A 26,693-nucleotide genomic window follows, 5' to 3' on the forward strand; every position below is an offset into this window, starting at 1 on the left:
TTAACTCTGAAATTTCCATCTCTTTTTTCTTTATTAGATCTTTGTGCTTTTCTTCACTTAATTCAACTTTTCTCTGCATATCTTGATAAAGTCTGCTTATTTCTTTCTTATGTTCCTCCTCTTTGATTTTGATTTCATTTGCAAGTTTGGTGATATTATTTTTATGTTCCTAAAAATAAAATATTATATTTTATGTTTAATTTATAAAGTATAGCTGAGAAATTCTATAAGTCAAACTAATTAACATAACCATTATCTCACTTTTTTGTTGTTAGAACACTTAAAATCTATTCTCCTGGAAATTTTCAAGAATAAAATACATTAATTATCATTACTATGTCGTATAATGGTTCTTTTGAATTTATTCCAAATCATTGAAATTTTGTGTCCTTTCACCAATACCCATGCTGTTACGGCATCGTTTCTAGCACCCTCAACAATCACAGGCCCTGGTAAACAACACTATATTCTCTACTTTCATGCTCTCCAAGAAAAAGAGCAATTTCTAAGGATATAAAGATCATATAGTGGCCTGGGAAGATTGTGTGGCAGTCAAAGCACCTGATTGGCAAGCACAAGGACCCAGATTGGATCCCTGGTACCACATGCTGTTTCAGCCCAGAACTGGAACTGGGGCATGCTATACTGGCCACCGACACCAGATATGGGTGGTGGCATATGCCTGCAATCCCAGAGCTGGGGAGGCAGAGACAGGAGAATCACTACAAGTACAAGCTGCATATCAAGACACTATACCACATAAATAAAAGATTTTTAAAAAATCATATAGAAACAACATATTTGTTTCATTGTTGATTTGAGACAACATCTTACTATGTAGTCTAAACTGGCCTTGAACTACTACATTGCCCCGGCTGGTCTCAAACCTGAGGTAATCCTTTTGCTTCAGCCTTCTTCGTGCTGAGATTATATATGATGCAGCCATGCCCAGCTTTGTGGATTTCTGTTGTCATTGAAACAATATGATTCTAATCTTCATTTTTTGGATATTCATCATCATGTTTAGCAAAGCATGCATGCTTAAAATATTTGATTATATGAATAAATACACCTGAAACATTAAAATACATTTAAACCAAAGCTATATTTTAAAGTTTATAAAAGGTACAGTTTGATAGCTAGAAAAATTATGATGTAGTGCCAGATCCTCTGAAAGTGGGCTGAACATCTGTTTCTTAAAATTATAAATGGAGCTTACAAGCTTGTTTGGAGGTTCTAGCAGGGTAGAGTAGGTACCCTTGACTGAGGAACAGTCTGCCTTTATATTCCTAATTCCTAGAATAAGGTTGAGAATTACCCATGGCAGGGTTTAGCTTTATGAGGAAGCACCGAAAGAAAGATGGATTTGAAATTTGAAAATTTCTCAATAGTTGTTGAAAGTAGCTTCATAGGTTACTGATGCATGAGGATGATCTATTATGCTAAGAGGAAAAAGAACATTCAGTGTAGTAATGGGAAAGAAATCCCTCAAAGATAAATTTTACAACTTGTCAGGGTTACTGTTGTACATAAAGACGTTAGAAGAAGTTAGCTTTAGGCCTAAGATGCAGAAAAGAGAAAGGGAGTACAGAAACAATAAAAGCTAACTAGGATGGTAGAAAAAATAATAAAGGCAAGAGGTCAAGAAAAGTCTTTAAACATTGTAAGAGTTGGACTCACTAATGCACTGTCTCTGCGTCCACCACTCCCTCTCCCTCTCTCTTCTGCCTTAACTCCCTCTCTAGTATCTTGATGAACATTTGTTGAATGAAAATGCTAATACAATTATTTAGGTCAGAGCTTTTAGCCTACACCCAATCAATAGGCTTTTTAGAGTCCATTCACTTACTGAAATTTTATGCAAAATTTATGTGTGCATATTTTTCCCAGAAATGGTTCATAACTATTGACAGATATTCAGTGATACTGAGGAGGTAAAACCAAACAAGACAACAAAAAGAGTCAAGTTATATTAGCCTATACATCTATAATTAAAAACAAACACACATTATTACAGATTACCCTAGTTCAAAGGCTATAGTCCAGATCCCTATTTGTGCTACTTGTTCTGCCACTCTATTATAAGAATGGTCAAACCTATTCAACTTCTTGGCTCTGATTAAAGGCAAACAGCTAAGTAAAAGGGTGAATGTCACAAGCTGCCAATTTTCATTATATGTGTTCAGGTTTCTAGATAGTTAGAAAAGCCAAACAGTATGGCTTTTAAAACTAAATCACTGCCTGTTTGAAACACCATTAAGAGAAAGGTCTGTGTACCTTTCCATCTCCGCTATCTATGCCCCCTGACTGAAGATGGCACTATTAAAGTGGTGGTAACACTAATTTTTTATTTTTACCTCTAGACATAAGGGCTATCCTAATGTCTGAGCTGTGCTGGACTATATCAGTATGTTCTTCTCCCTCACTGAGTCTATACTAACCTTGGCTAATGGATTTACTTTATTTGTTTTTCTTAAGGGCCACAAGAAATAAATTGCAGTTGGCTGCTTTTATCTTCCACCTTTGCTTTATAGATACATTAAATTTCAAGAGATAGTCTTTGCTTGTGTCCTTTTTATAAAACTTGAGGGCTATGTTTAAATTATAAAAATCCTCCAAGTACCATAAATATTAAGAACCTACAGAGACTGCTTCTTCTAGAGAGTGGTTCTCCATGAATGTTGGTTGTACCTGGAGGTTTTCTATTAGTCCATTCTCATTTGATCAAGGTAACTTTTTAGTTTCCATTGGACAGTAGCTGATTAAGAAATTAAGAATCTTGGTGCATGGTGTTTTCATTTTCTACCTCTTTGAACATTCCTTATAATATTGCAGACAAAGCAGTATTCTAAAGCTTAAAGCTTTAGCAGGAAAAAGACGTGAAGTTTTCTTCTTTCCCCAATTATAACTTGACTTCATCACCTAATGTTAAGCTCTAAGGCAGGTATGACCAACCCATGGCACTAGGGCTACATGGGCCTGGAAAATTATTATTATTATTATATTATTATTATTATTATTATTTTTATGTGTGTGTGTGTGTGTGTGTGTGTGTGTGTGTGTGTGGCCAGCTCAGTCCACCAGGGGGCGGGGCTGGCTGGCATGTGGTGCTGGGGATTGAACCGCGGTCTCTGTGCTTTGCTAAGCTTGTTCTAAGTAGGTGCTTTAGACCACTGAGCCATCTCACCAGCCCCAAAAACCTGTTATCTTTTTTTTTTTTTTTTTTTTTTTTGCGGAACGGGGGATTGAACTCAGGCCCTTGGGCTTGCCAGGGAAGTGCTTATTTCACTGAGCTATCTCCCCAGCCCCCCTGGAAAATTATTAATGTGGACCCATAAGTTCACAAATTTTTAACATTATTATGTTGTCAGAGGTCATTAACTGGTATCCATTTTATTTTTTTTTTAATTTTTATTTATGTGTGTGTGTGTGTGTGTGTGTGTGGCCAGCTCAGTCCACCAGGGGGCGGGGCTGGCTGGCATGTGGTGCTGGGGATTGAACCGCGGTCTCTGTGCTTTGCTAAGCTTGTTCTAAGTAGGTGCTTTAGACCACTGAGCCATCTCACCAGCCCATCCATTTTATAATAGTGTCAGCCATCTTAAGTTTCTATTCCCCTGCTGAGTTAAGTTTATGGTCCTCTTCACCCCGCCTACTTCCCTTAAGTCTCCTGCTATGCCCCGGAGGTGGGACTTCCTGTCATAGTCCCGTTGCCTAGTTACTCGCGCCTTTTACCTGCTGACGTCATTTCTCTATGCCTCCACTATATATACCCAGCACCTCCCCTAAATAAATGGGACTTGATCAGAATCTTGACTTGTCCTCATTTCTCGCATCTCCTGTCCTTTGTCCCCTTTTCAATTCCCCTCTCCTCCCCCAGGTGACCTTCGTTGACTGACCCACTGGTTTGGGACATTATGTGAGATTTAATGATATTTTTATAGCTTCATTGTGTAGTAATAACTCTGCCTCCTGTGCCCACCACACAGTGTAATGAAATCTGCATCAGAGGTCACACGCACTTGTGTGGGTTGGTGAGTAGAAGACAGCAATTACTGGCAATAGAGTTTCAACTCACTTACATGCAAGTGTGCTTGTGAAGAGAGATGAATTTTGTAATTAAGCAGGTAAGTAAATCTTTTTATTTAGTTGGCTTTTTATTTCATAAAAAGTTAAAATGCAATAAATAAGGGAAATGTTGTTACTTACACACCTTAACTACATATTGTATCTGTGGTCCAACATAGTTTCTCATCACTTAATGTGATCCAGGTTCTAGACTCAAAGTATGGATGGGTCCAGGAAAGAATAAAGGAAGGAGGGAGAGTGTTGTACATCTCAGAGATACTGTAACTATCTCAAAATTGATAATGAAAAACTAAATTCTCCAAGCACATAGCCAGAATTGTTTTCATGACTACAAAATATTTCTCACAAGTCCCAGTCAAGTTTCTACAATTAACTTATTTCTTTAAGGAGCTCCTTTTATGAAGAATCATACTGAATTTAGAGACAATCCTTTAAGATAAAGTGTGTTACAGATCCAATCTGAGTTTTGTAGATTTTAGATGTGCCAGATTTTGATATATAAGCCCTTGAGAAATAGTAAAATGTTAGCATAATAAACCTCCCAAAGAGCAGAAAGACAGAAAGAGGGACTTGACATTTAGTAAGTGCTTTTTGGATTTTTACGCACTGTGTTATAAGTTCTGCCGTTGTTATTACTGTCCTGTTCCTACAGAAGAGAAGAAAATGCAGCAGAGGGTATGGTGGCCATTGGGAGAGAATTAACTTGGGAACCATGAAGAAGTCCCCTTTATTTGGATGCTTAAATGACTACCCATATCATTAAAAAAAATCACATTCTTTTACTTTATAATAATAAAAAAGTTTAAAAGCTAGTCAATAGATTATACATTAGCATAGAAACACTGTTAGTATAATTAAAAACATGCAACAAAGTAACTGGGGCTCTTTTAGACAGGAAGAAAAGTGAAATACTAGTATATTCTATTTTTAAAGAGAAACCTACTGTTTAAAACATGTTATGGTAATACATGCATAACCTTGCTTATAGCAGCATGTTTTAGTTACTTTTCTCATTGCTGAGACAAAATACTTGATATCCAAAGTTAAAGGAGGGGAGGTTTAATTAGCTCATAGTTTGTAGAGGCTTCAGTTCATAGTTGGCTGGCTTCAAAGCAGGAAGGCATGGCAGAGCGCACTGCAGAGCAGATACAGTTTATGGCACATAAGACAGAAGGCAGGAGGCAGTAAAAGCAGCAAGCAGCAAGTTACCAGCAACAAGAGACAATAGCAGCCCTCTTTCTGTCCTTTATATTCTATCCAGGCTTCTTGCCTTAGGGTGGGTGGCACTCACACCTAGGGGGGCACCCTTAATCCTAGCATCACACGATGAATTAAACTCAGGATCCCACACTATAGATCCAGCCACCTAAAAAAGCCCCACCTATGACTGCATGAGGCACTAGGGGGACATCTAAACACATGCCACAATATAGCACGATTCCTAATAGCTAAATCTCAGAAGTGGCCTATATGTGCATCAGTAGGTAAATGGATAATGAAAACATGGCATTTATACACAGAGGAGTACTACTCTGCCTTAAAGTAAAATAAATTTGAGTCATCTGTAGGAAAATGGACAGACCTTGAGACTATAATGTTAAGTGACATAAAACAAACACACAAGCTTAAATACCATGTGATTTCTCTTATATGAGAAATCCAGAGTCAAATAAAGAGCAAAATAATAGATAATAGGAAGTAGGGAGAGAGGTCTTTCCTAAATGGGAAACGGATTAATATGTGTGTGGAGGGAAAGGAAAGGGATGAATAAAAGCAGTCAAGACATGCTATCTGCACTTACCAACTCCACACAAGAAATGTAAACATTATGTATGGCAAACATGTCCTAATTAAAAAAAAAGACTAGGATTCTCAAAATTTGTATCACTTTTTTTTTTTTTTTTTTTTTTTTGGCGGAACTGGGGATTGAACTCAGATCCTTGTGTTTGTCAGTCAAGCGCTTATCCTACTGAGCCATCTCTCCAGCCCCTGTATCACTTTTAAAATAAGTTTTCACATATTAATAATTTCAACATATAAAATATGTTATATCCCCATACAAATATTGATTGTATTAATAAGAACAATCTCTTTTTTATACTTTCAATAAACAAATGGGGGTCAGGGATACAGCTTAGTGGCATGTTGTTTACCTGGCAAGCGTGAGGTCTTAAGTTCGATTCCTGGTTCAAAAAATGAAACATCTGAATAAACAAATGTTCTATAAAGACCTACTTGAATACAATTATACATAAACTCACCTGTTCTAGAGATTTTAGCTTTTCATTTATCATATCAGCATTTCTTTTTAGTTGTTCATTTTCACCTGTATAAGAATAACAACCAAATTTATAACATTTCTAATTAATATGGCAATATATTGAATGTTCTAGTTTCCTTTTATGCATGCATTCACCCAGCACTTTGCACTAGGAATGTAGAAACAGAAACTTTTTGTTCTGTATAGAGGTCATAGTCTAGTGGCGAAAGAGATGTACATAAGTAGTGTAAGTAGCCATAATGTCATGACTATATGTCTATACCAGAGGTATGTCTGAAAGACTGAGAGAATGTGGGGAAGAAAAGTTTAGTTCATTATGGAGTCAGGAGAAATTTTGGAGAAGAGGAACCACCTGAGCTGTGAACCAAGGGATGAGCCTTCTTCTACATGGAGGGAGGACATTCCAGCTACACGTACTATACCACTTGTCCATACCTGAGATTAGGGGACTAACGAACACTCAGCCACTCAGTTTTAGAACTCCCATTCTCCACATGAGAAGCAATTGTGTGTGAATGATACGTAGTGAACTTAGTTATAGAATAAGGAATATTATTCCATCTGTTAAATTTCCCTAGTCTTATTTGATTTGATGTTTTTAGATAAAAATAATGCCAATCTTTTTCTTGTATCTGAATAGGTCATCTTTTTTAGAAGTTCCTACTGAAAAGAGTGCTGAGTATAAAAGGCACTCTAGTTTCTCTCACTGTAACTAGAAAGACTCACAAAACCAAGGGTAACTGACTCACAAGTAACAAAGTTACTAAGAAACTAGATTATTTTAGACTAAGTCATTTGCTACCCTCAGTGTTGGGGTGAGCTTCAGGCTGCCAACAGGAAGTCTGAAACCGTTTCAGGCATCACATGCAGTAATACAACAATCACAAGAACAGAGTCCATCTCTGGAAGAGGGGAAAATTTTTTTTTTCTAAGCAGAGGATCAAGTAAAAAAAGGGCTAATTTCAGAAAAACAATTGTGTTCCTACTAAGAAGAAAAAATAGCTACTGGACAGGAAATTATTGGGTTGTTTAAATAGGCAAACTAAACTTCACATATAAGTATCACAATTGTTCAGTCTTCAGTTTGAAATGGTAGCATGCTGGCCTACACATCAGAGAAAAGAAATATGAGGAAAGTAAAAACTAATAGTATTTCTTAAGATACCTCTCAACTAGAAAATTACAAAGGAAGTAACATAATTACGTTATATTAAAATATTCAATCAAATATTTTCAGCCTTAAAAAACAAGGAAGTCAGGCCCAGTGGGTATTAGAGGCTATATGTAAGCAGAGGTACTTGGCTAAGAGGTGCCAGTTCCTGTTATAGCTGAGAAATAAGTGTAACAATCTGAAGTTCAATAATATGAATTATTGTTAATGGCACTGCATTTGTACTTGAAATTTGCTACATTACACACTTGAAATTTGCTGAAAGGGACATGTATAACTATGAAATGTATGATTGTTAACTAAAAATAATGGTGAATTATCTTAATTATTTTTCTCTCATTGCTGAAACAAAATACCAGACAACCAAAGTCAAAGGGGGGAAGATTCATTTAGCTCACAGTTCACAGAGGCGTCAGTTTGTAGGCTGGCTCCAAGGCAGGCTGGTGTGGCAGACAGGCATCATAAAGAAGAAAACAGTTCATGGCAGGCCGAGTAGCAAAGCAAGCAAGAGGGGCGAGACAAACTTCTTTCTGTCCCTTATCTTATATTCAGGCTACTAGGATTAGGGCAGTGCCAAACCAAGGAGTGTACTGATTTAGTAATGTGCCACCCTGAGTCCCCTTAATTAAGTTCCCTTAATCCTAGCACTGTACCATGAATTCATTACATACTCTTGACTTAGGCAACTCTGAAAAAACCTGCCTCTGACTGCATGAGGCTTCTAGACACAAGCCATAACATGAATATTTCACAATGTATATTTATAATCAAATGATCAAAGTATACATTTAAAATATATATATATATATATATATATATATATATATATATATATATATATATATATTTGTAACTGTCAGCTTAATCTCAAGATTCTAAAGAGCAAATAAATTTGCACTACCAAATCTGTGAAAAGATGGTATGCTTGACTTTCGATCATCATTTGATGTCCTTTACAAAAAACGCTGATTTCATTCATTGTTGTTTTAATAGAGCTATTTAATCTATAATAGTTATTTTGTTAGAACAAAATACTGGAGGAATTAAACTAAGTATCATTTAGTTCCTGGAATAATAGGCCTGAAAGACTATGAACTTTTACATATTTACTTATCCACATGTGTATCATATAGAGGTAAAAGTTGTAAAGGGTCCTCAACTTTGAGATGGCGGCAAGATAGCCTCTATTTTAGGGGAAAATGGGAGGAAAGAACTAATATTATTTCTTAAGATAGGTCTCAACTAGAAAATTATAAATAGTAACATGCCAATTTGAAGAGAAGACATGGAAGATCAGTATTTCACCTCACTAGCACAAGTGCTTTATGTATGGATGAAAAGAGAAGCCTAAGATAAAGGCTTATTTGGTGTGCACTGTATGTTAGAAGATGTGAAGGCAATGTAGTCTAACACCTGATACAGAAGGAAATCTGGCATTACACTGCTTGGTCAGGAAGAGTGCAGGGCACCTGGCCACTGTTTTGCATATGCCAGGCTCATTGACACATGAGATAATGTTATCTCACACAAAAAATGAGGTAAAGTGAATATGCTGGCTTCGCTTGCATGAATATAGTCCTAGTCCATGACAAAAGAGTGAATGGTGAATCATCACTGTGGTTTGCAAAGTATCCTTAAGAAGTAAGAAGTCTTGCTATTAGCTGATAAATATTCATGATTTAACTAGTAAATGCCATTCTTTCAAAACTGAACTTAGGTTTATAAAAACCCAGAATGTTCCTGAGAATTAATAGTTAGCTACAGTGTGTGGGTTGCCCTGCGTTCAACCATGGATCAATAATATTTAAAAAATTGTGTCTGCACTGCACATGCTTAGATTCTTGTCATTTTTCCCTAAGTAACACAGTATAACTACTTATATAGCATTTAGACTGTATAAGGTATTATAAATAATGTAGAGATGATTTTAAAGTATGAAGTAGTAAATAGGTTATATGTGAATACTATGGTATTTTATATGAAGTATCTGAATTTCCACAAACTTTTGGTATCTGTGATGGTCACAGAAACATTCCTCAGTGGATACCGAGGGATAACTGTACACTTCTAAACATTTAAAAGTAATAAAAAAGGTTATGATTTACTGTAAAACATGATTTCCTTTTCAGAATATGATGGAATTGTGTTCAAGATAGCATTTATTTCATAATCTTTCAAAAGTATTTTTAAGTAGTGAGAAGCCTTGCTTTTAGCTGATTAAATAATCCTCAATTAACAGGAACTGATCGTCAAAAAAGTTAAAAAAATTACAGAAGTTCAAACAAATGATGCTTTTTAAGTTTCTCCTCCATCTTACCTTTCAAATTGTGTTGATATTCAATAGTCTGTTGTAGCCCTTTTAGCATATCATGAAGAGCAGTACATTCTAAAACATAAGATAAATTTATCTGAAAATTATTTGCTTTCACTTGGAATTATTCTTTCCGTTGAAATAATTTTAAATGTGGGTATAAAAAAGAAATATTTAAAAAAGTAATATCTAACATAAACATTTCAAAATAAATAATATAACGCCTTTCTCCATAGTACTGGGGACTGAGCCCAGGGCCTCACATGCTACTCGAACATTTCACCCATGACTACATCTTCAGCCATAATTCTTATTCATTTATTTTGAGGGCAGATTTTCACTAAGGTAATCAGGACAGCCTCAAAATTCGATCATCTTGCCTCAGCTCCCCAAGAAGTTGGGATTACAGGTGTGCTCATGTTCCCTGCTAATAAATATTTATTAGTCACTCTTTAAATCAAGTGAATTACAAGACTTAAGAACGAGTTTTCTAAGGCACAGTACAGTAGAGATCCTCCCATGTGCCTTAGCAATACCTGCCCTGAATGTAAGGTGCACCTGGACCTGCCTGGGGTGTATCCATGCAAATCTTTCATGAAAAACACCCTAAGAAAAGTGACTCAAATTACATTGTTTTATTTAAGAGAGGACCAGATGTGGTGAGAAGGTATAAGATGTTTTTCTGTCTTCCAACTTATCCTCTTAATATTTATACCCAAATTTCAGGAAAAGTCATTGGCATCAAAAAGTTTCAAAACTTAATGATATCTGTTACAATACCCCCACTCCAAAAGTTCCTGTGTTCTGCTGTGGGGTCTGGAAGCTAACTGGATCATGGGGGTGCTATATTAATCACTGGATACATCCACTGATGAGTTCACTCTGAACGTGCTGTTGGGAGGCAGAGCCTGTTTGAGAGAGGTGGGTCACTTAGGGACATCATCAGGAAGCTGTATTCTCATCCCCACCCCCTCCCTTCTCTTTCTATTTCCTGGCTACCAGGAGCTGCGCAGCTACTCTATACAGAGCTTTCATGACGTTGTTTCTGCCTTTGAACCAGGTGACTCTGGGCTGAGCCCATTACTAACTGAACCCAATAAATATCTCTTCTTTTAAGATGTGGACATTAGCTATTTGTTTCAGCAAGTTGAAAATGACTAATTCAAACTCCATGATAGCTTTACCTAGCATTAACAGCTTTGGTGTTAGTGGTTTACTAAAGGGAGACAGAATCTTTGCTGTAAAACTAAAGCCCTAATATGTGATTACATGGTTAGCAATGGCCATGCATCTGACATGCAGCAACATGGGTGAGAAGTTCTGTGACATGTGAGTCTGCCTGCTTTAGGCTCTACCACAGCAAGGACCAGTTTTCATACTGCCAACCATTTCTTCACAGTACTTAAAGCACTTGTCCACTGTAGGCAGTCCAGAAATATTTGTTGAGTGATTGATGTACAGATAAGCAATATTGCTGTAAGTCTGTGCAGGAAAGGGCTAAGTGGAAAAGCTCTGGCATGAAAATAATATATATCTTGTTGCCTCAATGATAGAATCAATACTGTGATTCACTTTTTGATTAGAAGTTCTTCCCTCAGTCTCCCTATTTTTTCTTCACCTTTGCTGATAGAAATTACTAGGTTCAACTACTGTGGCCTTTCACTCTTTCTTCTCCCAACTGTCTCCAAGACTTTTAATATTCTTTGCAAATCTTAATCTACCTTGTCTTTTCTGTTTGATTTTACTACGTAATTTGAAGGATACCATCCAGACAAAGATCACACCTTTACCACTTCTCTCCACTTTGCAGTTTCTCATAATGGAATATTAAATTGCACTTGATAGACCTGAGCCGACATCTGGTTTATGCTAGCTGATAAAGTTCAAAAACTAAGGAAAGATACTTCCTGAAGTCACCTGTAATGAATCTAGCAATGAATGAAACATGGTAGCTGAAGTTACCTCAGTAGTCTGCAAGTTGAAAGTAACTGCAACTGAAAGTATACTGGATTTGTCACAAAAATGTGTATTTTCTTAAGGAAAGATGATAGAAAAACAGAAAATAGATTTTTAGAAAAGGGAGAACAGAATCAGTGCAAGAGGGAGGAACAGGAGAGCAGGGTAATGAGGTTTAAAGGTGATCAAAATGTGTTATATGCATGTACCAACACACCAAAGGAACGTGACTGTGGCACACACTAGTAAAAAAGTATACTTCTATAATTTGAACACAAGGTGGCTCTCTTAACACATGTTTTTCTACAGGGAGCATTGGCTCAGAGAAATTCTTCATAAGCTCCAATACCATTCAGTAGATAAAATCAAGACTTTTAATATTCTTTGCAAATCTTAATCTACCTTGTCTTTTCTGTTTGATTTTACTACGTAATTTGAAGGATACAGAATAAGCTATTTATTATAAAATTTAATAAATAATTGATCATTTTGAGCTCAAACTTAGGCTCTAAGATTAACTAGCAACTTGGATATTAATTTGTATTTCATGGAGTAGTTAGAAGAATATTAAGTGCAATTAAAGTACTAATGTAGTTTGGACCTAAAATGTCCCCTAAGAGCTTATAGTTAAAGTCTGGTCCCCAGTCAGTGGTACTACTGGGAGGTTTTGGAACCTCTAAAAGGTGGACTCTAGAGAAAGGAAGTGAGGTCGGTGGGGGCACCCCGCAGAGGGACTTGCGTGATGCTGGCCTCTTTCCTCCTCTCACAACCAGCCATAAGGTGACTAGGCTTCCTTTGCCATGCACGCCCACTGTGATGTGCTCCTGCGGACTCAACAGAAACAGGACCAGCTGGGTAGTGGCACACCCATGGCCAGCTGGTGTGACTCCAGCTACTCTGTAGACTGGGGTGGGAGACTATTTCAGTTCAGGAGTTTGAGACCAGCATAGGCAGCCTAGCAAGACTGCCTCAAATAGAAAACACAACAACAACAACAAAATAAGCAAATAAAAAATGAAGTCCCCACAACTAAGATTATAAGCCAGCCAAAACCAACCAATGAACAAAAAATGAAAAGGGGCCAATTACCTTTGAACTAAAATCTCAAAACCTATAAGCCACGTAAATCTTTTTTTTAAGTTATATTAAGTATCTGAATAACAAAAGTATTTAAAGAATTTTCTATAGTACCTGCTTCTCAAAACTAATATAATTACCATGTTGATCACTCTACTACATGATGCAACAATTACACTTCTGGTTATCTATCCAAATGAGTCAAAACTTTTGTCTACCTGAAAGTCTGTACACATATGGTGACCACAGCTTTATTCATAATGGCCAAAAGTTGAATGAAAATTTTTGTAGGTGAATGAATAAAGAAATTGTGGTACTACCATATAATAATTCAATAAAAGAATTTTGTTATTAACCTACAAAAAGATAGGAGGGACCTTAAATGTATACTGCTAAGTGGATGAAGTCAATCTGAAAAGGCTAGATACTACATGATTGCAACCATATGATATTCTGGAAAAGGCAACACTATAGACAGTGAAAATATGACTGTCCAGGATTCAGTGGGTTGGAGGGAAGGAAGGATAAATATGTGTTTTAGAGAAGTAGAATTATTATTTGATATGATACTGTGATGGTGGACATATACAAACTTATCAAAACCCACAGAATGTATAATATAAAGACTAAGCACTAAGGTAAACTATGGATTTCACTTCAGTACTGCCCAATGAATTATAACAAAAGTACCACACAAATACAAGATGTTGATAATAGGGAAACTGTAGGGATGAGAAAATATATGGGCATCTTTAGCATTTTCATTTATTTTTTCTATAAGTCTAAATATGCTCCAAAATTCTATTAATTAAAAATTCAAGCTAACAAATTTTTTATCATTTCTACATGCTGTGTCACATACTTAGAAAGGACTTTTAAATTACAAAAGTTAAAAAAATTCTTTTTTAGTTTCACTTTGACTTTTAATAAAACTCATTTTTTTAGGACAATTTTTGATGTAGAAAAAAATTGAGAAGATATTAACGAATGTTAACATATATCCCATACAGAGTCATCTTTATTATTAGTATAACACCTTATATTAGTATAATACACTTGTTACAATGAACCAATGTTGATACAATATTAACTAAAATCTACACTTTATTCAGATTTCCTTTCTCTTCAATGTCCTTTTTCTGTTCTAGGATCTCAGCTACCATACCATACTACACACATTTCCCCCCCCCCCCTTAGGCTTCTTTTGAATGCAACAATTCTATTTTCCTTGTTTTTGATGGCTGACAATTTTTCCAAGTATTGGCCTGGTATTTTGTAGTATCATTCTAAGAAAATCTGTGTGATGTTCATCTTCTGATTAGACTGGTATTGTGAGTTATGGGAAGAAAGGCCACAGAGGTGAAATTTCATTTTCATCATATTATGTTAAAGGTACAAAATACCAACATGATGTACTTCTGATGTGGATCTTCTGTTTTTGCAGTAATGAGAATTGAAGTCACAACCTTGAAGTACTTGCCAGGCAGACACTTACGCCACTGAGCTATCTCCCTGGCCTGATGTCAATCTTGACTATGTAGCTGAGGTAGTACTCTGTTTTCCCAACTGTGTAGTTACTGTCCCCAGGCTTACCCTTTGTCCTTTATCCCCTATTTATTAATTCATTTATATATACATATGAGAATGGATTTGTGGCTATTTTCTACTCTGGGTTATAATACAGCACTACATTTTTTTTTTTTAATGTATTTAGTACAAGGTCTACAGGGTCTCACTACACAGATCAGACTTGAAGTGATTCTCCTGTTTTTAGTCTCCCAGGCACTGGGATTATAGGCATGTCCAACACACCCAGTCTCAGTCTGCTGTCTTCAGTGCACCTCAGGGTGGGGCAAGCCCAGCAGACTGGGGATTAAATCCCGGTCCTTGTGTCTTCCCAAGCAGGCATTTTAGTCCACTGAACTATCTAACTGGCCCAGCACTACTTTTTGTTGCCCAAAGCACTTTATTTTTTATTTTTTTATTTTTTTCAAAATTTTATTGATAAACAGATAGCAATGAGACAGTTTCAAATCAAATCTGAAGTACAGTTTCAACAAATAACACACTGCATATATTCTTCTTAGTGGTTAACTGCTGTACAAGATGCGGACTTGAGATCCTATTTACAAAAACCATTAGAATAAATCATTCTATTCATTAAGAGAATGCAACTATATATCTATCTTAACCACTTTGAATACACAGATACAAAATGGACATTCATTGGTATAGCCCATTTTTTCTAAGTTCCGTTATTGAATATTATGGGTGTGTAAACTCAGCAAAATATTCTAAAAGAGTCCAGAAGCCCATAATAGCATTGGGTCTTCTGTTTAACTGGCAATGTCAGAAATTATTGACCTGAGTCCCCCACAGCTCAACATAACAACATGGCTTTACTTCCTATATTTAGTCTTCATACTTTTCTACTGGATGGTTAAGACCAAGGTAAAGCAGGACCTATGCAACAAGAGTTGTAGCTTTTTGGTCTGAGAAGATCAGTGAAATCCCCTCAGGATTTATCCTGAGATCCTGTACCTCAGATTGATTGTAGAACCTTTGTCAGTGTCAGCCATGTGGATGAGTCAGGCCATTGCTTGGCCAATGTGCTCTCTGTGAAAGCCTGAGAGAGTGTTATCTCCCCATGTGACTCTTGAATGGCTATCATAAAGAAATCACCCAACAACAAATGTTGGAGAGGCTGTGGGGAAAAAGGAACCCTTCTCCACTGCTGGTGGGAGTGTAGACTGGTGCAACTGTTATGTTAATCAGTATGGAGACTCCTTAGAAAAATTGGTCTGGAAATCCCCTTTAAACCAGCTATTCCTCTACTGGGAATTTTCCCAGAGGATTTGAAAACATCATATCATAGGGATATATGTGTGCCTATGTTTATAGCAGCACAATTTGTGATAGCCAAATCTTGGAAACAACCAAGATGCCCATCACCTGAGGAATGGTTGAGAAAGATGTGGTATTTTTACACAATGGAGTATTATTCAGCTATTAAGAATGATAAACTGCAAGCCTTTATATTAAAGTGGATGCCACTTGAACATATACTCATAAGTGAAATAAACCAGACACACATGTGTAAATATCATATAGTCTCCCTAGTATAAGAACTCCAAAGAAGAAATACAAATAGAAAGATATAATACAAGTAAAAGGAATGCCCAAAGCACTTTAGCTTTGCGTAGTGGAAGGTTTTTTAGTTCCTTCTCCCTTTTGACATACTGTCATTATTATGGGATTTTGTTTTCTTTGGGGGCACTTCCTTACTTTTCAGCACGACACAACACTTCAAGTTTATATTATTTATCCCCTGTTCCAGTTCTAGAATTAGCCAGTTCTTTTTATTAGATTATTAAATTAGATACCAAGAATGGGGTACTAAGTGTCTTCACTCATACTGGGGTATTGCAACTTCTACACCCTTTAGTTGTCCTAGTAAGAAATATACATGTAAAATTTTGATTTTAGTCCTGCAATTATCAATTCACGTTATTTTTATTTTAGTATAAAATGTGATGTAGAAATTCAATTTTTTCCCTCTATCACTGTATCAGTTTATGTATTAAAATTTGCTATTTCTTATCTGGTTGCCTCTGACAGATTAGTTATCTTCTTTTATTCTGTTTCCCTTCCAAAAGTTGGGTAAAAATACCAATCTTATTCTTTTACAGTAACACTGAGGATAAAACAAGATGATCGACTGAAAAATTCTATGTAAATTTAAAACATTTTACAAATGCATAATACAGTATTAATGTGCTAAAAATTACTCTCACTAGAATTAATATTTCTTCAGGCAACAAAGAACTAACCTTTTTTAAATGAGACTTCCTTTGTCTGGATTACTTTTAATAAACAGGTTGTCTTTTCCAACTGAAGCTCTAGTATGCTGTTCTTTCCACTGGTTTCTATAATTTTCTGTGCAATAAAATATATATTATCACCAATTCTGTGCTGCTTTTTTGATTATTTTACTGAGGATAGAAAGTCTAGTGAGAATATGAAATCACTTAACACATGAAAATCTAACAATTACATCTAGAAAGTAATTGTAAATAAAATTTCTTATTTACTTTTGATTTTAAAGAAACATAGTAGGCTGGGAATATGGGTCAGAGTTAGAGAGCTTGCCTAGCATGCATGAAGTCTTGAATCTATTTCCCAGCACTGAAAAGACATGGTTAAATATTTAAACAAAATGACAATTATAAATACGAAGCAAAAACAAGATCTAACAAGCTAACAGACATCACTTTCTTCCAACAATTCAGCCTTTACTCTCATGATTACTGATTCTTAGCTAGATGTGTGGTACATCCCTGTAGTCCTAGCTACTCAGGTGGCTGAGGCAGGATAATCTCATGAGCCCAGTAATTCTTAGCACACCCCCTTTGGCAATATAGTAAGACCTTGTCTCAGAAAACAAAACACCCCCCCCCACACACACACAAACCAAAAAAACCAAAAACAGGGCCGGAGAGACAGTTCAATTGAATAAGTGCTTGCCTGACAAGTGCAAGGGCCTGAGTTCAATCCCCAGTTCCACAAAAAAAAAAAAAAAAAAAAAAAAAAAAAAAATCACAATAACAATATTCCTTATGTATGTTCCTAAAATACTTTTTGGCTACATGATTATGGAAAAGGATCATATTCTATCCTACACTTCACCTCTTCCATTTAGCACTATCAGCTGGAAGATAATATCATATAAGCCATGTATATACCTACACCACTCTTTCTAACAGTAGCATCAAGTTTAAATTTTGAATATAATTAATTTAACCAGTTTCTTATTGGAGAGAACAGTTTGTTTTGTTTATAACATTTTTGCTGTCACAGACTAGGAATATTCAACATATCTCAATATAATAACTGCAGGTACTCTTCAAGTAGCTTCAAAAATTATCAATTCATGGCACTCTTGTACCATCTATACAGCTGTCCATTTCTGCAATCTTATTACCTCTGGTTTTACCTTAAAGCAACTGACATATTATTTCATCTTTTAAGTATTACCACCTATATGCATCTCTAATATAAAAGATTCAAAGTGTGATCAGAAGGCTATTATAAAAAAATGAGCAATTAGCAGATTCCCATGAGTTTGAGGCTAGCCTGAATTATACAGTGAAACTGCCTCACAAAAAAAGGTTTTTAAGAACATGATCCATATTTTCAAATGAATCCCCATAAAACCTTGTACTTGTTTATGGATTGTATTTCTTTAGCTTAAGAAAATCCCTAAAGAAAATGCAAGATCAGTTTACCAGAAGTTCTTGATGTTAGCCCCAAAAGTTGTCCCGAAAATTCTTCAATCCTTGCAATTTGGAGAAATAGAAATAGTAAGGATAGGCCACCCCGAGCTCTTACTTCTCTCGTACTCCCATTAACACACTCTTCAAGTCTTTAATTTATTCATTTATATATTCATCTCTCTGGCAGAAGAGGAGAAAAAGACCAATGTTCTATACGCTCATAGATTTCGTCTATCATGTATCCAGAGTCAGGAAGTCAATAAGACAGACGTCAAGTAGTTCCTGGTAAACCAGGCATGGTGGCACACGCCTGTAATCCTAGCACTCATGGTTGAGGCAGGAGGATCATCATGAGTCCAAGGCCAGCCTGGACTATTGGCAAGACCCTGTTCCCTGTCTAAAAAATAAAAAAATAACAATAAAATGAAAGAAAAATTTCTGGTCAAAAAAGAAAAGGGGATAGGATTAGGAGGGGGGAACTAAACAAAAGTCATAATAGCAGGAGATTGGAAGATTAGTCTACTTTAATTTTTATTAAAACTTGGGGCCGGGGAGATGGCTTAGTACAATAAGCACTTCCCTGGCAAGCACAAGTACCTGAGTTCAATCCCCAGTTCTGCAAAAAAAAAAAAAAAAAAGTTCTGATTTTACATACACACTGGGTATTTACATATTTTCCCTTTAACTTTGACAAGAGTACGTCAATTGTTAGATCCCTTTCCCTACAAACATTCTGATATGTTGTGCAAAGGAGTAAAAATTCAGTTGTATTTTAAATACAGACTCTGAAAATAAGGCAGGGATTAGTCAAAAATACATATTTTATTATCTTTTACTTTATTATTTTTTTCTTCTCAACTTCTTCCATTAGTAAACTGTTCTTTTTTTTAATATATTGTAACCATTTGGTATTTTTACGTACCTTTTCTATCTGTAAGAAATCCTTTATAAGTTTGTCAATATTCACATTGTTCATCATTTTTGTACATCCTTCACTGCTTTGTTCCATATTGAACTAGTGAAAAATGGATAGTGTTAAGTAAATAAGAAAGATCTAAAGTATCACAATAGTTCTCATAACGCAAAACACTAACATTCCTATACTCTAACTTATGAAGCACCTAACTTGAGCTCCATTTTACTCAAATTTTTTGCTATATCCAGTATTAACAAAGGTCAAATGCATTAATTCTTCCCCACTACCACCCAAATTTTCTCTAAACAAATATAAAATTAATTCAATGATATGCACTTATTATTTTAGGGAAGGGTCTAGAGGGTGCTCAGGGTCTTACTACTAGATCAGACTCTTAGTGATCCACCTGTCTACAGCTTCCCAAGAGCTGGGATTACAGGCACACTACACGTATTCTCAACTGCCATCTCAGTGTGCCTGGGGGCGGGGCCGGCATGTGAGGCCCGGGGGTGTGAGCCTGTTTACATGCGCTTTGATCCGCTGAGCTATTTGGCCGGCCCTCTCTCTTGTAGTTTTGAGTCAGATTAACCTCCAGGAATCACCAGCTAACTGCTAAAGTGAAGACTGTGTGTTGGCCACAAGCCTGCAATATCAACATTCTGGGAGGTTGAGGCGGGATTGAGAATTTGAGGATAATCTGGGTAATTTACAGAGACCGTATCTCAAGAAATAAAGTTAAAAAAGGTAGTTAGAGCCCTGGGTTTAATTCCAGAGTACACAGAGCTGGGGAGAGTTTACTCTATGTGCAATCATTCCCTGTTACTCCTTTGGTTGCCGTGGCCCGGCCAGCTAAACAACCTCCATGCCTCTTCAGCGACCCCTCCTCTAATTTCCTACGACCAGGTCCTTTTTCAGGGTACATGGTCTTGCCCAGTAAACCAGGGGCCGAGCTGGCGATTTAGCGCCGGTTACATTCTGTCCCGAGCAGCAGCGACTGATCTTAGTGGTCAGGGCCCCGCCACCGCGCCCGCCACGGGTGAGCCCAGCCGGGCCTCCTGGGGCTCCAGCCTGCGGGCGAGGCCCGCGCCCCCACGACGACGCCGGCGGCGGCCCGAGGAGGGCGGCGGGCCGGAGGCTCAAGGCAGCTCGGGCGCAGCCAGCCCCAGCGCTCAGCCCGCAGGCGGGCGCGGCCTGCTCCGCCCGCTGTGTCCAGGGCCTGAGTTTTCTTCTGCGGCGGGGAGGAAGCCCAGAGGGCGTCAGACGAGCAGGCAGGCCGAAGCCGCGCAGGGCTCTGGATGCAGCGAGAAGGACTCTCCTGAGAAAAGCAAGAACTCCGAGGGACCCCCGAGGGCTTGGACGGCCCCCATGGCGGCTGCCCACGGCTGGTCCCGACGGCGCGCCCGCCTCACCTGGCGTCCGGGCTGGTCCTCGGGTGATTGTCGTCCCCTCCCCGGGAAGCAACTTCCCAGCACAGTGCGCCCGGGCTCCTCCTGGCCTGCGCGGTGCCCGGGCCTGGCGTTCCGGCCACCGGACTTCCTGTCGTGGCCAGCGTGGCCCTAGCTCCTTTCACTGTTTCCTGTGGTTTCTAGAACACATGATCAGCGTTCCGTGACTGCCAGGTTAGCAAACGTTTCTTCAAGCAAAGAATAAATCACCACGGTTTAATCTGACATGTGAGAGAGCACCGTTGTATAAATAATAATCTATGTCCTTGAAATTTAGAAAATAGACTTTTAAAGTACAAGAGTCAGTCAATAAGGTTTCTCTAGTATCTTGCCTCTGTGGTTGAGTAATAAAGGACTTAGACTCTACATATACTGTATCCAGAACCCTTGTTTATTGATGAGTAATGTTTGGAAAGTTTTGCTGTTATGCTCTTCTCAGTTTCTTTGTTGTGTAACAACAACAACAACAACAACAGTAATGCCTGCTTGGCGTGATGTGCATACCTGTAACCCCAGCACTAGGGAGGCTGAGGCAGAAGGATCATGGAGAGTTTGAGGACAGCCTAGGAAACATAAGCAAGTTCCAGGCTAGCCTGCACTGCAAAATAAGACCCTGCCTCAACAAAACAAAACATAAGGAAAAAAAAAAAGATCAAAAGCGGAACAGTGGAAAACAAAAAAATTACCTTGAAAAAAATGGTAATGATGCCTCTCTAATAGAGCTATTGTGACCAAGTAAAGACACATTTAGAATATGCTTAGGGGAGTTTCTTGCTGAAAGTGTTAAAGTATTATTATAATTTTAAATGATGTTCACTAAAAGTTTGGAAGTATACCTACTGCCAATTTTTTTAAAATGAGAGATGTGAGATTTATTTTTATTAATTTGATTTTTCTAAATTCAAAATTTGGCAAATTAGAAAAATATAAATTGAATCCAGAATTTGGCAAGTAGAACATTGTAAACTGTAACATGATAATCCAAACTTTGTTATTTGAAAGGTCAGGCGTAACAGTGCAAGAAAGGTACATCAAAGTAGAAAAGACCGTGTGTGATCTTGTGCTGTGCAGCTGAGGTTTCTTTGTTGTTGTTTTTTTGCAGAACCGGGGATTGAATTCAGGCCCTTGTGCTTGCCAGGGAAGCACTTATTCTACTGAGCCATCTCCCTGGCCTCTAGTTGAGGCTTCTCGACACTAGAAATGACACACGGAGATGTCCACCTAATTGCTGGTTTTATCAAATTAAATGTTGTATATGACTGTCACCATAGTGTTTGAAACAGGCCGATTTATGACCCATCTAAAATGCTTCCCTTCCATAGTCATTCTCTGATTGTATCAATCAGTTATGCTTATCTTTCTTTACTAGGTGGAATATCTCAGTATGTTTGTGTCATTGTTAAGACTAAATTCAGAGCCGGCAAGATAGCACAGCAGACTGCCTGCTTAGGCAAGCACAGGGACCTGGGCTCAATCCCTGACACCACAGGCCGTGCTGGCCCCACCCCCAGGCATGCTGAGCCAGCAACACAGATATTGGGTAGGGGAGCTCTCCTGTAATCCCAGTGCTGGGTAGGCTGAGACAGGAGGATCACTAGGAGTTCAAGCTGCATAGTGAGACCCTGTACCAAATATAAAAAAAAAAAAAAAAAGACTAATTTAAGTCTCTCTCTGCTAATATACTTATTATTGGCTCCTTGGATCAGGGGAGGTGTGTATGTGTGTTTTTGCCTAACACAGGCAGAAGAAGCATAAATGAATTAACATATCAGACATAAATTAGTAAAATTTTTAGCTTCAGTTTTCTAGTTTGAGATGAATCATAAGTTTTTCAGTTTATACAGTTTGCATTTTATTTCATAAGCTCCTAGCCCATTCAAAAATGTGTATCAAAGAGAAACTACATGAGTTACTTATGATTTCATCTTTCAGAAGGGGTCTGGGGAACTAGCTCAGTGATCTAAGCACCTGCCTGGCAAGCACAAGGATCCAGGTTCAATCCCCAGTACTGCATGCCATGCACTGCAGGCCCTGCCCTGAGCAAGCCGGGTGGGCCACTGAATTCAGGTGTGGTGGTGCTGGGGAGGCTGAGACAGGAGGATCACTATGAGTCCTAGCTCTGCCTAGCGAGACCCTGTACCAAATAAATAAGTAAATAAATAAATGATTAATAAAATGATGTTCTCTTTAAAAAACAAAAAAGGAAATGTCTTTTACAGTTGTACTCTTCAAGCACAATAATCATGTACTGCAAACGTAGTAATAAAAGGGAAAGAAATAGCAACAGTTTATCTAATACTTGATCAGAAACTATTTTATGATTGATCAAGGATTCCTTTAATATTTAATCATAATTGGCCTAGAAAAGGCCTACCACTGTAAAGAAACAGATGAGAGCATTATGCCACACTGACAAGAAAAGTAATATTGGAACCCTTTAAAATACATTGATTTTAGGGGTTGGGGAGATAGCTCAGTAGAATAAGCACTTGCCTGTCAAGTGAAAGGGCCTGAGTTCAATCCCTGGTTCCACAAAACAAAAACAAAAAAACATTGATTTGGAAAAGAAACCCTTATACATGTGGACAGCTGAGAAACTATAGATTTATGCCTACAAGGATGATAGATGAGCAACACATTGATTTTTCTAGGTTATGAACAGTTTCTTTTATTAATATATCTTAGAATGTTTTAAATATTTGCAGGGTAACAGGAGGGCTAGGAAAGACTAAGAACTAAGATGGGCAGGACAGGAGAGATGCACTTGAGTTTACCATCTCAGAGGAGAAGCAAGCAGAGGGATGAAGTGTCGCGTATGTTACAGTCAGTAGTTCTCTGGCATCAGTACCTCGCCCTGTGGCTTTATGTCCCATTGCTGGTGTGTTACAGAGACAAAACGTGATGACATTGCCCATGTCATTGCAAGCATTTGGCTGTGTCTTAACTGATCAGGTCAGTCTTCAGGCACATGTTCCTATCAGCTTAGTTCTCTCAATATTTTTACCTCTGTTCAGGCATGCTTTCTTTTTATAATCTGCATACTAAGACTTGCCAATTGCAAAAATTCTAGCTCCATTTCTATGAGTATTTATTTGTACAATGTTATTAATATAGGAGCAGTCTGCCCAAGGTAAAATATAAATTAGAAATGAAAGCAAAATCCTGGAAAAGATTATAAAGCATGATTACATTAGTCTTTAGTTAATGAAGTTGTTATATTTCTGCCTAAAATCTGGCTTTCAAGTCTTCTTGGATAAAAAAAGGATATAGGCTCAGTGCCTGTGTTTTCCTTGTCAAAAAGGAAAAATTACAAATTTCTTAGGAGTCAGTAATCCTTGATTGAAACTCCTTAGTTTATTGCCTCTTTAGTTTATTTATTTATTTTTATATATTTAGGACAGGGTCTTCAAAGTCTACAGGGTCTCACTACATGGGTCAGACTTGTAGTGATCCTCCTGTTTTCAGCCTCCCAAGAGCTGGGATTACAAGTGTGCACCACCATGCCCACTCTCAATTGCTGTCTCAGCTGGGGATCTAATCCCAGCCACTGCATGTATTTAAAAGGTCAGGCTAAATCATTGAAGGCAGTCATAATGAATTGTGGTCTAAGCTCCTCCTAGTCATGGTGTGGTCTTTGGACAAGCAGTACCACATGCTTGTTTAAAAAATAAATGCAGAATCTCACCCTGCTTTAGAAGTACCAAATCAGACCCTGCATTTTAACAATACTTCTGGGTGATCTGTGTGCACATTAATGTTTCAAAACCACTCATCTGCTAAGCAGTGAGCTTTTTAGAAGTTTTCATTTTCTTTGTTTGCCTCTTAGCTGCAGCTGTGTTCAGAGATCTATGGGAACAGTAGGCAAAACAGAACAGATACAGTCCTTTATCCTACAGATCTTATAAGGAAGAGAGAAGTAGATAATGAATAAATACATAATAAATAGATAAATAATTATGATCCAGATGGCTGGATCATAGCTGTGTGATACTAGATTATGGGTGTGATAACGGGATTAGTCCACTGAGGTTTAGCATAGTTCTGGGCATGAATGGTAGGAAGGTCTGTTCTGGGTAGCGGTGGCACTAACCAATAGACTTGTGGAATAACAAGAGAAAGGAAGGCTTACAGCTTGCTGCTTGCTGCCTGCTCTGTATCTCCGCAGCCATGCTGCCCTGCTTGGAAGCCAGGAGATTAGGGACTGAAAGCTCTACAAACTGTAAGCTTATATAAACCTTTTCTCCTTTAACTCATTGGTGTCAGGTATTTTGTCCCTGTAATGAGAAGGTAACTAAGACATAACTTACAAATATAAAATATAAAAAGTTCAAAAACCCAGAAATTCATGATGCTGTAGTCCTCCTCCATGGTTTCACTTTTGCAGTTATCTGCACTTAAATGTCTCCCCAAAAGATCAAATAAAAAATCAGAGATAAACAATTCATGAGGTTAAAAGTGCATGCCATTTCAGCAGCATGATGCAATCTCATGACATGCTGCTACATCCTGTTGGGGATATAAATCACCCATTCATTGTCCAGAGTATCCAAACATATATGTAACAGTCACCTAGCAGCAGTCTTGGTTATTGGATCGATTATAGAGATATTAAAGTACTTGTGTTCAAGTAATCCTAACTTTTTTTTTGTGGAACCGGGGACTGAACTCGGATCCTTGTGCTTGCCAGGAAAGTGCCTATTCTACTGAGCCATCTCCCCAGCCCCTCTTTTTTTTTTTTTTTTTTTTTTTTTTTTAACTTTCTAGTCCCTTTAATGCCCTGAGGAGTGGGCAGATGACAGGCAGGGGTGGGAAAGGTGGCTGTCCTTGAGGTCCACCTGGTCAGAGACCGTGGGGCAGCTGGATCTTTCTGGGGTCGAAGCAGTTGGATTCTGTGGGGGCATGCTGTTGGCCTCTCAGTATTTCACAAGCCTCTCTGCTTCTCAGCATGCCCAGTCATGCATCCTGTAGACAGGTAGGTATGCCACAAAGGTGGCCACAAAGATGAGGACGATGGAGAAGCTGAAGAAGAAGACAACACTCATATTCCAGCCGTCCATGACAGGGTCCTTGTCAAAATCATGAGAGTCTGGGTTCTTCTCATACAAGTTTTCTTCCTTGGGTTCTGGGTCCTCCTGCCATTGTGTGGCGGGTTTGGGTGCCCATTTTCTGGGCACAGTGGATGGAGAGCCCACAGCTCTGGAGGCGCTGGATTCCCAGTGAATGCAGGCAGCCAAGAGCCCTCGTGTTGGCACTGCCGCCAGAAGGCAGAGTACATAACCCTGATAGCCCCGGCTCCTGACAGATTGTCCCCAACTTTATTTTCTATTAATATTTTTTCTATTTTATTATTGGTTATTGTTAACTTCTTACAATGTTGAATTTATAAATTTGACTTTATCATATATATGTGCATACATATAGAAAAAAAAAAAAGCATTTGTAGGGTTGAAAACGTTAGCTGTGCCTAGTGGAGCATGGCTGTAATCGCATCACTCTGGGAGGCTAAGGCAGGAGGACTGCAAGTTTGAGCCCAGCCTGGCAGTTTATAAAGATCCTATTTCTGTCTCCAAAGAGTGAGGGAGCTGTAGTACCATGAAGACAAAGCAAAACATAACATACTTTCCAAAAACACAATGTTAGCCGTGGAAAACAAATACAAAGTTTACCCTTTCCCTCCTGCTTCTTTCTTGACACCCTGCTTTCTACTGTGTTCTCTGCTTGATTTCCACATTTGCATATCTGCTTGTGAGCTGTACTGTCCTGCTTTCAAAAAGAAACTGGTGTCCCCATTTTTCTGCTCTCTGACCATAAGCATTCTATACAATAATTAGGCAAAACGCACTTAGAGAATGAGTCTGTGACTCTGTGGGACCCTGTGGCTTTTGATTATGAATTCAAAGAGGAGTTAAATAAGACACAGGATTATAATTGAAAGAGGAATTGAATAAGATGCCAAAATGAAGCTTAAACCATGCAACACCTAGGAAAAACTTTCCTAAAGCAATATTATTTAAAAATGTAAATATTCCATCTCTTTTTTTAAAGTTATTATTAGTTTTATTATTCAGGTATTTTTTTTGCTATAATTTTATTGATAAACAAATAGCAATGAGACAGTTTCAAATCAAATTGGTAGGACAGTTTCAATAATTAACACACTGCATACATTCTTCTTAG

The 26,693-nt window shown here is 37.8% G+C and overlaps 1 protein-coding gene across 1 annotated transcript in view; it reads right to left on the reverse strand.

Annotated features, from left to right (window-relative positions):
- Ccdc152 (coiled-coil domain containing 152) overlaps positions 1-20,538 on the reverse strand; it is a 24,326-nt gene extending 3,788 nt beyond the window's left edge. The window contains exons 1-6 of the mRNA XM_023701882.1: positions 20,481-20,538; positions 19,078-19,170; positions 16,713-16,818; positions 9,856-9,924; positions 6,348-6,412; positions 6-169 (exon numbers count right to left, since the gene is read on the reverse strand). Of these exons, the coding sequence (XP_023557650.1) occupies positions 6-169; positions 6,348-6,412; positions 9,856-9,924; positions 16,713-16,818; positions 19,078-19,164 (491 nt within the window). The 5' untranslated portion in view covers positions 19,165-19,170; positions 20,481-20,538. The remainder of the gene's footprint in view (positions 1-5; positions 170-6,347; positions 6,413-9,855; positions 9,925-16,712; positions 16,819-19,077; positions 19,171-20,480) is intronic.
- Positions 20,539-26,693: the final 6,155 nt, after the last annotated feature.

Source organism: Octodon degus, unplaced genomic scaffold (genome assembly GCF_000260255.1).
Source record: "Octodon degus isolate 3935 unplaced genomic scaffold, OctDeg1.0 scaffold00142, whole genome shotgun sequence".
Taxonomy (NCBI): domain Eukaryota; kingdom Metazoa; phylum Chordata; class Mammalia; order Rodentia; family Octodontidae; genus Octodon; species Octodon degus.